Source organism: Perna viridis, chromosome 12, assembly GCF_037379345.1.
Source record: "Perna viridis isolate PV_CMFRI_1.1 ecotype Kerala chromosome 12, ASM3737934v1, whole genome shotgun sequence".
Taxonomy (NCBI): domain Eukaryota; kingdom Metazoa; phylum Mollusca; class Bivalvia; order Mytilida; family Mytilidae; genus Perna; species Perna viridis.
Genome location: NC_142456.1, coordinates 12,029,990 through 12,043,919, shown reverse-complemented (window position 1 = coordinate 12,043,919; position 13,930 = coordinate 12,029,990). Strand labels below are relative to the sequence as shown.

At 32.7% G+C, this 13,930-nt stretch overlaps 1 protein-coding gene across 12 annotated transcripts in view; it reads left to right on the top strand.

The window, feature by feature from the left end:
- The window catches only part of LOC148601218 (uncharacterized), a 32,204-nt gene extending 18,609 nt beyond the window's left edge, over positions 1 to 13,595 (top strand). For 3 of the 12 annotated variants that reach the window (XM_088555811.1, XM_088555822.1, XM_088555819.1), the window contains exon 2: positions 12,325 to 13,595. In XM_088555811.1, coding sequence (XP_088411937.1) covers positions 12,376 to 13,500 — 1,125 coding nt within the window. In that variant the 5' untranslated portion in view covers positions 12,325 to 12,375 and the 3' untranslated portion in view covers positions 13,501 to 13,595. Of the gene's footprint in view, positions 1 to 2,053; positions 2,249 to 3,927; positions 4,163 to 5,473; positions 5,511 to 5,836; positions 6,525 to 8,855; positions 9,031 to 12,324 lie in introns of those variants that run through there. The other 9 variants (XM_088555810.1, XM_088555814.1, XM_088555818.1 and 6 more) reach the window with 9 other exon arrangements.
- The last annotated feature ends 335 nt before the right edge of the window (positions 13,596 to 13,930 follow it).

Below are 13,930 nucleotides of genomic sequence, written 5' to 3'. Positions count from 1 at the left end.
CTAAAAGACAATATGAAGTCAGCCTAATTAATTCATCTACATTAAAACTTCGAAGAAAAAGAAAAAAAATCATGCCCAAACTGCACGACAAACGTGATTACTTCTCATTCCGTGTTGACAACTTGTCTTTCATCCGGGACAAAATTCCATCAGCACCTGCTTATGCAGTTTTCAAAACAAAACTACACGAACGTTTTGTACCGTGCTTGTCTTCTTAAAATTCAGTGTAGTTATTCTATTGAATCGAATCAAGCTAATTCCGTGTTTGTTTTGTGGTACTTGTGAAGTTGCAAGTTTTGTTCTACTGATGACCTCCCTCATTGTGCTAAATTTTGGCATAATAAAAAACAACAACAAAAAAACAAAACAAAAACAAAACAAAAAAACAAAGACAAAAACAAAAACAAACAAAACAAAAGCCTAAAAACTCTCTGTTTAAATTTGCCGGTTCCTGTTTCCTGAAATTTTTTTTAAAACATTGTTACCTATGTATATAATAATACTAGTATCAAAAATCGCTAGTTAATAAGACATTAGATAAGATGTTAATTCAAAATGCAAGAAACAAGAAAAAAATCAATAGTCGATTAAGACAATAAATTATATTTCAAGGTGATACGATCAAGGAAATCTCTTGAGATGTGTTGTGACATAAGTAAACTCTAATTATACAATTAAAGGAGAAGACCATTTTATTGTGCAAGTCATAAATAACGAAACTAATCTGTTAAATATTCATGAAAATTAAATTTTAAAAAGAGAATGATCTTTTCTTTACTGATTTATTTTACTAATTTATAATACAGGAATTTGATTTTCCAGCGCTGGTAGGCGCCTCCATTATTGTTTGAGCTGTGACGCCGCTCGAAGTCGATTTGTAAAGTGAAAGTAAAGAGGTAATTGATTACGATGTCGGACGAAAGCGCAAATTTGAGACTTTCCTCTTAACTCCGATCGAAAATATACAAAAGAAGCGATTGTGTAAGCAAAGTGTAAGCAAATGTCAGATAACATTGACAAACTGCGGGATTTGCACCTAGAAAGCTAGTACAATACCTGAACCGATCCGTGTAACAAAAATTCGATCGGTCATCGATCATCGATCAGTTTCCTGTCAGTCATCTATCCGTCAAACCGATTCATTTAATTGGTGATCGCATCACGTGACCACAGAGCGGTCGATGTACGGTTTTTAATGTTTTCTTTGTCAGGTTTACACATATTTATATGATGTAATAGATTTAAACATCACTTTATACCTTTATTTTACATTTTGTTTATTTAAAAGAGATCTTACGTCATTTTACATAACAAAACTGCGATCAGACCGGTCACTGGTCATCGGTTATCGATCTGTCAGCGAACAATCAGTCAACGGTCATCGATCCGTCAAATCGTTGTTTTGTGGATCGGTTCAAAGACTGTATATCTGAGGAAAATCCGATCAGTGTTCGCGTTGCCGGTCAAAAAAGTTTTTGAATATATCTTATAATTTGTGCAGTTGTAAGCTTGACAAGACAGTATGTACGGAGTATTCTTTGTTTACACATTATATGTGCATTACTTGTATTAGTACCAAACCGATTTAGTGACGTCACGAGCTAATCGGAAGCTATCGGTAAAATTCATAGCCTCTACTTATGATCTTCCTTATATAAAAGGATTCTGCAGAATGGCTTTCCATATATATTTCAAAGATTTCGAATTTTGCATACCCTTGTGCATTTTACAAAAACGCATTTTGCATTAAAGCTTATTCATTTTTCTTTACATGTGTATGATTTATCATAAGAGCCTAACTTAACGCAAAGATGGTTTTTCCCTTTAAGGTCTTTATTCATATTAAGAGTCAAATTTTGTTCTTCCTTATTTCTTTCACACGTTCCGCGTCACATAAATGCGTCATTTGAATGTAATATAGACTTTATTTTTGTTTACCTTACTTTTTAATTGTCTCAAATTATTTTTTTTCCCTCGAATATTTATTTTGTTTGATGATTGTTAATTGCCTGCGACTTAAGCATGAGAATATTGTAATTAAGGTAGCGATGAGCATTCAACAAATTAACATGTATGCTACGCATTTTGTTTAAACATTATCGATCTGACAAGCTACAACAGGGAAACTTTAAGAGCTCTGTGTGTATTTAAACAACACTTCATCTTTTTCAACAAATACTGTACGCCGAAAATTATATTTGATAAGCTGCGGAAACGTGAGGTTTAAACTTTGCTGTATTATAAACAGGTAGGAACTTATCGTCTTTCATGATTTACTTACTTGTAGGAAAATATTTGTTTGAAATCATTACTTTTCGTGCTTGGTAAGAATTCCGACTTAGTTGGACTTTTAAACAAGTTCATAGAACTCTTGAATGGTATAAATTAGGACATATACCATCCCCCCATTCCCCATAGAGAAAATCTCATTCCCATAGTAAAAAATGCTCATCCTACATAGAATCTCCAATGCATACTTCGTATCAAATATGAATATTTTTAACTTTTTTAATATTTACTTTTATTTTTGATAAAATTTATTTTTTTAATATAACAAATACTAAAAAAACTAATTTACCCCATCCTCCTCATTCAAAATCCCCATCCCCCTATTCCCACTCCAAATCCCCAATATACCATAGAGTGGGAGATTTTCCCCATACAAGTACTGTAGAAAAAAATTAATATACAATGAAACCTGTTTAACCGAACCCCTTTGGGCTTAAGTAGGTAGACCTAGGGTAAGGACCACAACTCTAACAAATCATTGGAACGTTTGTATTCAGCATTTTACATTAGTCTCATGTAAGCACCAAAGTAACTTAGACTGATATTATGTTTCAAATGAAAGCTTGATAGGATTTGGTGAAATGTAATTTGATACAAACATATCACTGATTTCAAGAGTTATGTCCCTTACCCTAGGTCTACTTTTTTAAAATGTGTTTGGTTTAGAGATGTTTAAAAGGCTTAAACCACATTATAATTAATAGAATGGAACCTTAAAAATGGCTAGTATGGACAGGTTTTCGGATTATTCATCGTTTGGTTCAGATAGAAGTCACTGAATATCAAATTTATTCCGACTGGATTTGTACATGAGGAACATAGGAACGATAAACCATTACAATGTACGTCTCTTGGAAAACTAAAGAATGTTTTTAAGCATTTTCAATACAGTATGACAGGCATTACAAACTTGTGTAGATCATTGATACAAAATCCCCAGGCATGTTATTTTCAACCGAAAGTAATACTTTAACAAATTTATGCACAAAAAAAAAGGAAAAGATGTGTGTATATAATAATATACGCACTTAAACGCAGTAAATGTTTAAAAATGGTGGGGGGAGGTGTATAAAGTGACTAGGAAAGTACCTTTTGATTCTATAATACATATTTACGGGGTGTTTGAAAATTGGAAATGCGGAGTTTACATTGGCAGATTTTGGAAACCGGTTAAAAATTTCATTTATAATATTCTTTATTTAGTTAATAGGGTTGATAAAATGTGTATAATTCAAATATATTTTTATATAATGTAATAAAGAATGCATGAGAAATCTATGGGCAATGTTTATAACATTTTAGAGTTATCCATAACACTTGACAAATGTTAAATGCTAGGATTCTTTAAATATAATACGACATCAAGGAAACGGAGACTGTGATAATAGGATTTGGCTTAATGACGCTCTGTCTTTTGTATCAGATCAGCCTTAAAAGAGTTAAAGAATATGTCGGCTAGTAGCTCATTTAACGGTCCACTTCTAAAAGATTGCATTGTAATTTGTCTTTTTATATCCAATGTATACTTTTTAAAGGATTTGAGATATGTATTTCATCGAATAACTCCATCAATGAGTTTATCAGTTGAAAATAAATGTTTTCTTCCTGTTATTCATGACTACATTGTAATGCTGTTACTAAATGCGTTTCAAAACTTCACGCGTTGCATAATGCTTAAGAGCTAACATTATAGTTTAAATCACGATTAAAAAGGAATATAATACGATAAAATTTAATCTTCAGAAAAAGAGTGGAATAAACAATTGATTGAAAGCATTTTGACGTAAATAATTTTGTTTGATTCAAAACATATCGGATGATTCGCAAAATGTGCGGGGACATTTTTACTGTTTTCACTGCGACTGCATTCATAGTGAGTATATAATGATTTGTGTTATGTTTAAAATTGATTATGTTATTTCTAATTCGTATCAACAGTGCATATGAGTAAATGTTTTATACTACTGTACATTAAAACATGTGCATTGTTTTTATTCATATGCTTTGAAAATGAACAAATGAAAGGAAGATAAATATATTAATATCGCAATTTGCAATACTAACACTCAAGATGATCTAAACGAATTCAACCTTTGGCCTTGCACTGAGAGCCTGATTTCAGTCTAACAGGTAGTCTACCTGTGATACCGAAAGAGAAACTTTAATATAGTTTCGCATCTTTAACAAAACAAAACGTGAATCTGTGTATAGCTCATATTTTCTTTTGTTCCGTTTTTCAAATTATGAAGAAAAATAAATCCTGGTTGATGTAAAACTCTAAATGACATTATTTTTAAATTGTTAGTAAATTCAACTTCGTACTGTTAAAGATTCCACGTGCCTCGCACACATTTTTATTCTGTTACGGTACAAAGGAATAATCAGTGGAACCAAGATTCTAGCAGAAATCAGACCAGTTTAGTCCTGTGACAAAGACCAAACAGGGAAAACAGACACACATAACAAAGAACACAAAATAACCAAAATAATACGTTATAAAGCAACAAAATAACTTGAGAAATTCGGGCTCTTCTAAAAAACTGGGAGCATTGAATTAGTCCTCATTCCAAATAGACAAAACAAAACTTGTTGAAGTTGATAGTTGGTTTTCCAATAAGGGTGTGCCTGATTATATGAGTTGAACAAGTTTTATTCAGATTTACATCGAGAGATCTTGTAAAACAAATATTTTTTTACATTTCACTTGGTTAAGTAGCATACCTTTCTATACATGTCATGATTAATTTTGTTTATTTGTTCGTTTTTTCTGCCGTAAGAATGTAATTTCAAAGATACATTTCAGAAACCATTATCTTAAAATTGTTTCCTTTTAGTTAAAACTAAATATATGTTCAATCTCTTCACTTTGTCATAGTTTTCTTTTTTTTGTCTGCCCTTGATTTGATTTTCTATGAGCAACTCGACGTGTGTTCCTAGAAAAGCAGAGGACCCTTACCCTCCAGGTGCACCTAGTCCATGCTTCAGGTTTTTTTAGTGGAGTCCGATTTACTTATTTAATTTTGTTACTCTTTATGTATTATTTCGGTTATTTTATGAAATTTGTTGTGTGTGTCTGTTTTCCTTGTCTGGTCTTGTCCTGGGATTATACTCTTTTGAGTTCCGCTAGAATCTCGGTTCCCTAGATTACTCTTTTAAAACGTTATTATATCTTCTTTATATTCAGGTACGAACTGCATTGTTACTTTTCCACTTTCTGACAGGTATGGTTTGTTTTTATTAAAAACAGACACGGTGTTGTTTTTGTTTTGTTTTTATTTTTGTTCTTGTTAAATTACAATAACCATAACATTAACAACTATGCTGGTGTTCCAAAAAAAGAGGGCACTAATTCTATCGTAACATCCTTTCATTCTATATATGTTTGAATCATTAGTATTTCATGTAACAACTTTAGATTATGTATTAATTTCAATTTTATAAACTATATAGCAAAAATACGGAACGGTCTTAACATATTCCTTTGAAAGCTGACATACCAAGATTTTGATCGATTTTAATGATATAGCTTATGATATCAAGAAAGGATTTCCAAGGTGGAAATGAACTGCCGAGATAAAAGGATGAAAATACGATCAAAACAAACGTTAATCCATGCCATCATACAAACAATTAATAAGATATTCACACTCTCAGCATTGCTCAATTAACTTCTTGAAGACATAGCTATAGCGTCGATCTTTTGTTTTAAATAGGTATTTATTTGCAATCTATCAAACTTATCCATGAGATTATGTCTCGTATTATAAAAGCATTTGCCGTCATCCGTATTACATCAAATGTAAATAAACTCCAGATGTGGGTCATTTACCGAATGGAAGTAGAAATGTTTTCCTTAGCTAATGTTTGTAAATATAGTTGCCATTTATGAATGAAATGATTGGTTGTATATGATTCTGTGTTAGAATGAGATAAGAGGCAACGTAGTGATTGAATTTCGATATCTTTCAAGATAACACTTTATAGCCACATGCCGTATTATGAAACAAAGCTGGCCTTGTTTATGGTTGTTCTCAGATGTCAATACAGGCCAGGAGGTTACTCATTACATGTAAAGGTTTTAAACATTTGAGATTAATGGATTAAATCGATTCCAAATCGTTCACTTCAACGACAAAAATGTTATTTTAGGAACGACACTATCAGCATGAAATTTGATCCAACAAGACATCACCACCATTTGTAGATTTCGACGAGTGGATTATTATTTCCCATTGGTACGCATGTATTAATATATATAAGGGTCTGGAAAAATCCCAAAGATGTTAGAACTGTCAAATTTGCGAATTTCGGGATTCGAACTCGTACCGCTGTGAGATATAAGTTTGTTTGTTGGTGTTTAACGCCCGAGCAGCAATATTTCAGCTATATTCAGGCAATGAACATGAAGTGGATGATAATATGAACATGAAATGATGATGAATGAAAAATGGGATGGGACAAAAGGATAATGGTGTCGAGAAATTTTGATTGACACTGGAAATAGGGAGAGGTGGGTAGGGTCGGGCAATTTAGCCTCCTGTGGCGGAGCCCTATGGTTCCTACCTTGGAAGAATACCACAGTAGGGTTTTTTAACGAGCGAGGAACGTGGCATCTTTCCCAAGACGGTGCACCACTATGGTTTGCGGTCAGGTTTTCCGTATTATAGCCTGACAACCCCAGCATGTAACACGCCAGGGGTACCCCATTCCACCACCTGGGGCACACAACCCAGTTGCTCTGTGAGCACTATTTAGTCGCCTTGTACGACAAGCTTAGCGCTGCTGTAGGCCTATTGTTTTGACACCCGGACCTGTACGGGGCGTGACATCTAAGACAACACCGCCTGCACAAAGTCCAGCGCCCTAGACCACTAGGTATATAGGCCAGTTGGCGTTTGATTTAGTGCAGGCGGTACTATCATAGATGTCAAAGAGAAGGGATTCGAATCCCGCTGAGGGAGCGACCAAATTTGCATCGGAAATTTGCTACCTCGCATCGATTCTAGAGTTAGGGTGTAGTTTACACTTGATTATATAATATTATATTATATTAAAAGAAGTTATTTCATACTTTTATGGAAAATTGAAACCGTGGCAGATTTTGATTAACAATACGCTCAATATTCGATGACAGCTACATGTTAAAATAACTGATTTTGTGACACTTTAATGGTATGTAATTCCCATTCACACCTCATACATTATACCCTCATTAAATATCTCAAGAAATTCAAATCTGTTTTTATTATTATATTATCACATTTTCAACTCTAGTTTTGTGTTTTTTAATTCTTCTACATTAGCTATTATTCCAATTCCTCCTCTAAAGTTTCATCTTCTACTGCGCATTATATTGTCTTTTTCATTAGTTACCAGTAGTTATCTGCAATAGAAGGCAAAAGTAAATCTCCAGTTGAAAGACACAGGTTTATTTCCGTATATGTTCCATTTGATGATAATTCGATATAGATTTTTTTAAACACGTTTTTATGGAACGCCGTGTATAACGTGAAATGTACTGCGTATATAGAAAACCATCGACAAAAGACAGTTGCGGCGTTCCATACGTTTTTCTGTTTCTAGACGACAATATATGCTTAAGTGTTCGGAAATCAAGTTGTTTGGGGTATTAGACTTTTGTTTGTAAAAGGTTCATGCTATGTTATATCCTCCCATTCACTTTATTGTCGTTAAGGGATTTTGTGACAAGGACATTCCATATGAAATAAACCATAAAGGTACTCAAATTAAATTTAGGTTACATTTATTTTAAGGTACAGATATACGTAAATGTTTCATTCATGTCTTATCATGTATTATTTAACTACAAAGTATTTCCCCAAATATGTATGAAAAGAAGATAGATCAATTGATATCCAACAAAATGCCCTGACAAATTGCAATGATCAGATAAAGATTTGATACATATTTGAATCTAATGGAACGACAAAATACAATTTTGCGTTTACAAAAAATATTGTTACATTGTATATTTATCGTATTGTTAACATTTGTGTACGAACGGGAAATATGACTTATTATATATATTATGGGACAAGTCGCAATCACTTTTTAAAAAAAGTTCATCAGGTACTTAAATCATTTGTAATTACCTTCTACAGCATATCTAAATTTGCAATATATATGATTTGTATTTAATAACCATTGTCTTTTTCGAAATGAACTTTAGAAAGAAGGATTAATGCTTTAAAAGACAGTAAAGCGTGAAGAACAGTACCGGCAAAATTGATTTTTGTAAATTTTAACCGCGAAAAATACACAAATATGATCACTTGACATAATCGACTAAAATGTACATACGTTTTCTTTAGTATGTTTTATCTCACAGCAAACACATCATGATATAATCTGGATCGCTAAAATATAGACTCAAGTCACCAGCGACGGATATGCACAATATATGAGTAAATTGCCGCTTATGAAATTAAATAAAAACAAAAATTAGATTATCTAAATTAACATTATAATTGTGCATTTATATCGAAAGGTATAGTAATTTTAAAAAAAAATATTTAAACGTATTTTTCTTTAAATTTGAATATTAGAAAGTATAAAAGTAAAAACAAACAACGTCATATTCGCTCAGCCAATCTAAAGACAGAAGACACCACTGGTGACCAAGAGAAACTTGAGGAACAAAAATATTACCCGGGCTTCCAGGTTAATCATGACAACGCTAATGATCCATCAAAGGCAGGACGGGATAACCCGATAAATAGTGTAAGATAACGCTAATAGTCGATATCATGTTATGAATGAAAGAAATAAACCGTTTATCCGATGAAGAACCAAAGTGCGTGATGATTTATGATATTCTAATCTGCATCTTCTATCATATCATAGGCCCATTATATTATATAATGGTGTATTCCTACAGACTGTATTATACAAAACTGTTGCTGCATCATATGAACAACGATAAAGTTATAATTACTATGTATCATATTGACGCTCAAGATTGTTATCATATGTGCTGAGAGATCATAGCAAACCGCAATGATACATTCAAATTTATTATATTTATATACTTAGAGGTGATTTATCGAATGTAATTGGTACAAAATTAAAATTTCGAAACTGTGAAATAAATTCGGTAATTGCACTCTTGCAGGATTTCTTTGATCAAAACGTTACAAAGCGAATATTAATCCGTCGATCACACAATTTAGATTTGCTTTGAAAATGACAACAACAACAAAATGGAGAAAATGTATGTAATGCCTAGAATAATTAATTTGTTACAGTTAATATTCAAAATATGATTACTCGTGCGAAGAACGTTTCAAGAGTTAATTCGAGCGCAGAACAAGTTCAGCACGCTTGTTAAATGTAGGCGTTTTTCGGCACCCTGGACTATATTTTGGTTATTAACTCTTTCCAACTTATTATCCTATATTACATTTGAGGTTAAATATAAGTAAATATATCAATAATGCTTTATACCTATTTCAGTGAGGGTTGCTATTAAACATAAGAAGTTGGTAAAACACGCAAATAAAGAATTAACAAACTGACAATGACCATATGATTTCATGTATAAATGTATCAATGAAAAGATAAAAGAGAAACCAAGGAAACCAGGATTAAAATACGCTGATGCATTTGTTGCAATTAACCATATCCGTACCTCTTATATTGTACACAATATGGTTGTAAACTGGGATTAGCCACTATCTGTGAAAATAGACACACACAACTAAGAACATAGAATAACAAACAAACAAAAAATAAAAACAAACACGTACAAAAAAAACAAACAAACAAACAAAAAAGATAAGTCTAAGGGTAACCGGCCGGGATGCCACTGAAAACTGGATGCATGGACCAGGTGCAACCGATAGAATAAGCATCCTATGCTTTTCCTAGAAACACAGGAATAATGTTAATGATGGGGATGTATGAATCCATTAGCTCCATTTTTTATACCTCTGTAAATGTATTCCCTATTTTTGCAGTATTGTAGTATCATTGTGTAAAAAAGTTTAGTTCTATTTATTCAGGAAGTATCGCACTTGGTTTTGCCGCAACTATTGCGAATGACGATAAATCTCAAATGTATTATTGAGTAACCAAATTCATGTTGGATTTTCATACTTTTAAGTATCATTTTTCTTGGGAAACCAATAATCGTAGTTTTCAAAATGAGATTCCCAAAAAAAAGGGAAATCCCCATGCATTTGTAAGATGCAGTTTTCAAAACCACAAATTCAAGAACCTACGAACTTATGTTTTTTCCCACAATCATGAAATTTGGTACACACGAATAAAGTTACGATCATAGTCGACTGTACCTAATTGTACAATAAGCATCTATTTTTAACAAACACTACCCTTTTCAAATAGGTAACGGATATACACTATTACTAACTGTGCAACGAAGCAATTTTCTTACTCTAAACCTAACCATTTTCATCAGAAGTGCATGTGCCAAGTATGGTTTTTACAACTTTAACGGTTTTTTCCTTGATATTTTACTTATATGTAAAGGATACTAATTAAGTTAAATGTGGAACTTGCCGACGATACGGCGACTCCGGTAGCACTATTTCAATTGAATCAAAAAAGAATGCACCATCTGGTCTTCGATACAAACGTTAATTAATAACAAGTTTATCGAATGTGGAATTGTAAACGTTATGATATATATAAGTTTTAAAGTATAGAACTATATACAATGGGGCTGATTTGAATTATTCCTGACGTTCGAAAAGTAGTTAAAGATTACCTCTACAAATCAAACACTTGTCTATCAAAGGTTTCAACAATGATTTGATAAGACATTGCTGTTTGAACTAACGGACAAGGGAAAACGTTTCAATAACAATGGCAACACCTACTTATAAACATTTGAATTAGATATACATGTACTCTATATAAGCGCCCGTAAAGAATTGAAATTTATAAAATATCTACAGTTATAGAACTACACTTTATAACAGCTCCTTAATTCAGTCAATATTAAAAGGATATGTTACACAGTCTTAACTTGTGTTCTGGCAGTATTAGACATTATTCTACCAGCATGAAACATCATTATATAGCTATTTAAAAAGCTTATTTCATTTGTCCTGCCAACAGGGCACCTGTTACATTGACTCGGATCATTATCGTTGTTAATTGGCATTTAATACATCAACTAACACAATAATAAGCATTTTTGTAAGTTCTATGTATAATAATTGCATCAGCGATTAAGCAATTATCGCGTATAATTTGCGATTAAATTAATCTGTTAATGCATTTAACTGGGTTTTTATTCACAACTAAAAATATGAATGTGAAGTATAACAATATTTTTGTATTTCAGTATCTGTAATAATGTTAATACTACTTCAATACGAACAGACTAAAGACACTTGACTTCTGTATTGATCAATTTATAGAAATGAGTATTTTTTGTAAAGATTTAAGATGTATTGAGAAAATTGTGAAATCGTGCATTATTGGTTTGCCTTTTAACCTATCTTGTGAAAAGAAACAATACTGTAAAAAATGTCAGTCCGTGCATTATCTATTTGGTCGTACAGGTAGCTTCAGTTTGAAGTATAGTTTTCATAGTTTTCTGGACAACATCGAAATGAGTACTTCTACGTTTTCCATTTTTTTTTACCACAATGCATCTTTTCTTCTAACTTAACGATAGTTTTATATATTAAACTTCATACAAAGATCACAAATTTCTATTGGATAAGCATTATGTGTTGTTTTGGTCTATTCCGTTCTTGCTCCGCCCCTAAAATGGTTGGTAATTGCGACATATCACCCCGATATACATTGTATCACCCTAATCACCATATATTTCCCTCTTGACCGGAAATGCCTTTTCTTTTCCGTATGCACATTCTTTTCGCTTTCTTTTTGAAACAATCTGATTCTTCAATGGATAGATTTATTTCATGTTACGATGGTATGTCATTTTATCTTTTATGTCATTGTTATTTATCTTGAGATATATTAATTCATAACTTTCAAATAGAAATTGTTTACGTTTTTTCCTTTTATTTTTATTTACAGATAGATGAAATGAATGTGATCGCCTTTAGATAGAGTCTTTTCATATCCAAAATGATAGAAAACGCTGAACTCGGTGTTGTTTTATTCATGTTGGGATTATTCAGTGTCGCAGGCACTTTTGGAAATGCCCTGGTATTGTACGTATACTCTCGGAAGCGAGATATAACAACGTCATCTCTTTTCATTTTGATATTAGCCGGAACAGATTTCTTCACCTGCATAATTATCATTCCATTCAACATTGCCGTCCTTCACTTGAACTACAAAGTTGAGTATGAAATCGTTTGTAAGCTGTATATGTTCTTTATCACGGGAAATGTTCCGTTCTCTGCCTTTATAATGGTGGCAATTGCTTTTGACAGATTCTTTTGTATTTGTCATCCATTCCTTCACGCAATTACCATTTTAAGAGCGAAAATAATTGCACTAACTATGGGAGCAGTTGCCTGCCTGCTGGGAGTAATCACGTCAATGGCACACGGAATCGTGCCTTATATGGAAACTAACTATAATAGTTCAAGTCTTAATGGGGTAGGAAATTATTCATCGGAAATTAAAAGTGTAAATGATTCTAACATAGACAGCTTAAGCCTAGCGTCTGACACCTCACACAATGTCAATGAGTATGCCGGGACTTGTTCGACGAGTACAAAGTTATTTGATACAGAATTTATCAACGCATATCAGAAAATTTATGCTGGGTTATATTTATTGTCCTTTCTCGTCGTTTTTGTGTTATATGGATTGATTTATCGCTCGATACACATCAGAAGAGCTCAAAACGCCAAAAGGAAACGCACGAGTCTGTTTCCGTCATCACCAACCGAGTTCTCTGGTGCTGACACACAACTAACAGTTCTAAATGGAAACGACAATGATTGTAAAGACTGTGAACTGGAACAAAAAAAGTTCAGAAAGAAAACACTTGGACTACGTGAAAAGGTGTTTTACGCAAATATTCGAACAGCTGTAATGTTGTTCATCGTCACCATCGTATTTCTGTTTGCTTTTCTACCTGCATGGCTCATGGCACATGGTTTACTTGGATATAATATGGTTGTGTTTTACATGTATTTTATCTACAATGTCACAAATCCGATTATATACGCGTTTATGAATAACTCATTTCGGGATGATGTACGATCGCTCTACAAAAGAGTTTTCAGAGTAAAATAATGCTGTAGTTAGGCAATGTGTCATCTGACAAGCTGTATGCTATCCATTTCTGGTAAATGGATGTAACTTTTTTGTAATAAAATTGTTAAAACTAATTGCATTGTAATGTTATGTATCATACTCGCATAATAAAAATGTGACATTCAAACTCTGAAATTAAATGAAGTTGAGAATTTAGAATATGATTATTATTTGAACAAAACCAGTAAGCAGTTTTTATGTTGCAGATGGATACAAAAAATGATCCACAAGTTCATTATGACGACCCTAAAACTTTTGTAGTGATGACTTCAATCTGGATACACCCACAAATGATCCACAATTTCATTATGACGACCCTAAAACGTCTGTAGTGATGACTTCAATCTTGTATCAACATAATCCTCTTCCAAAAGTCTAATTGTAAGAAGTCTAGCGCGATACAAAAAGT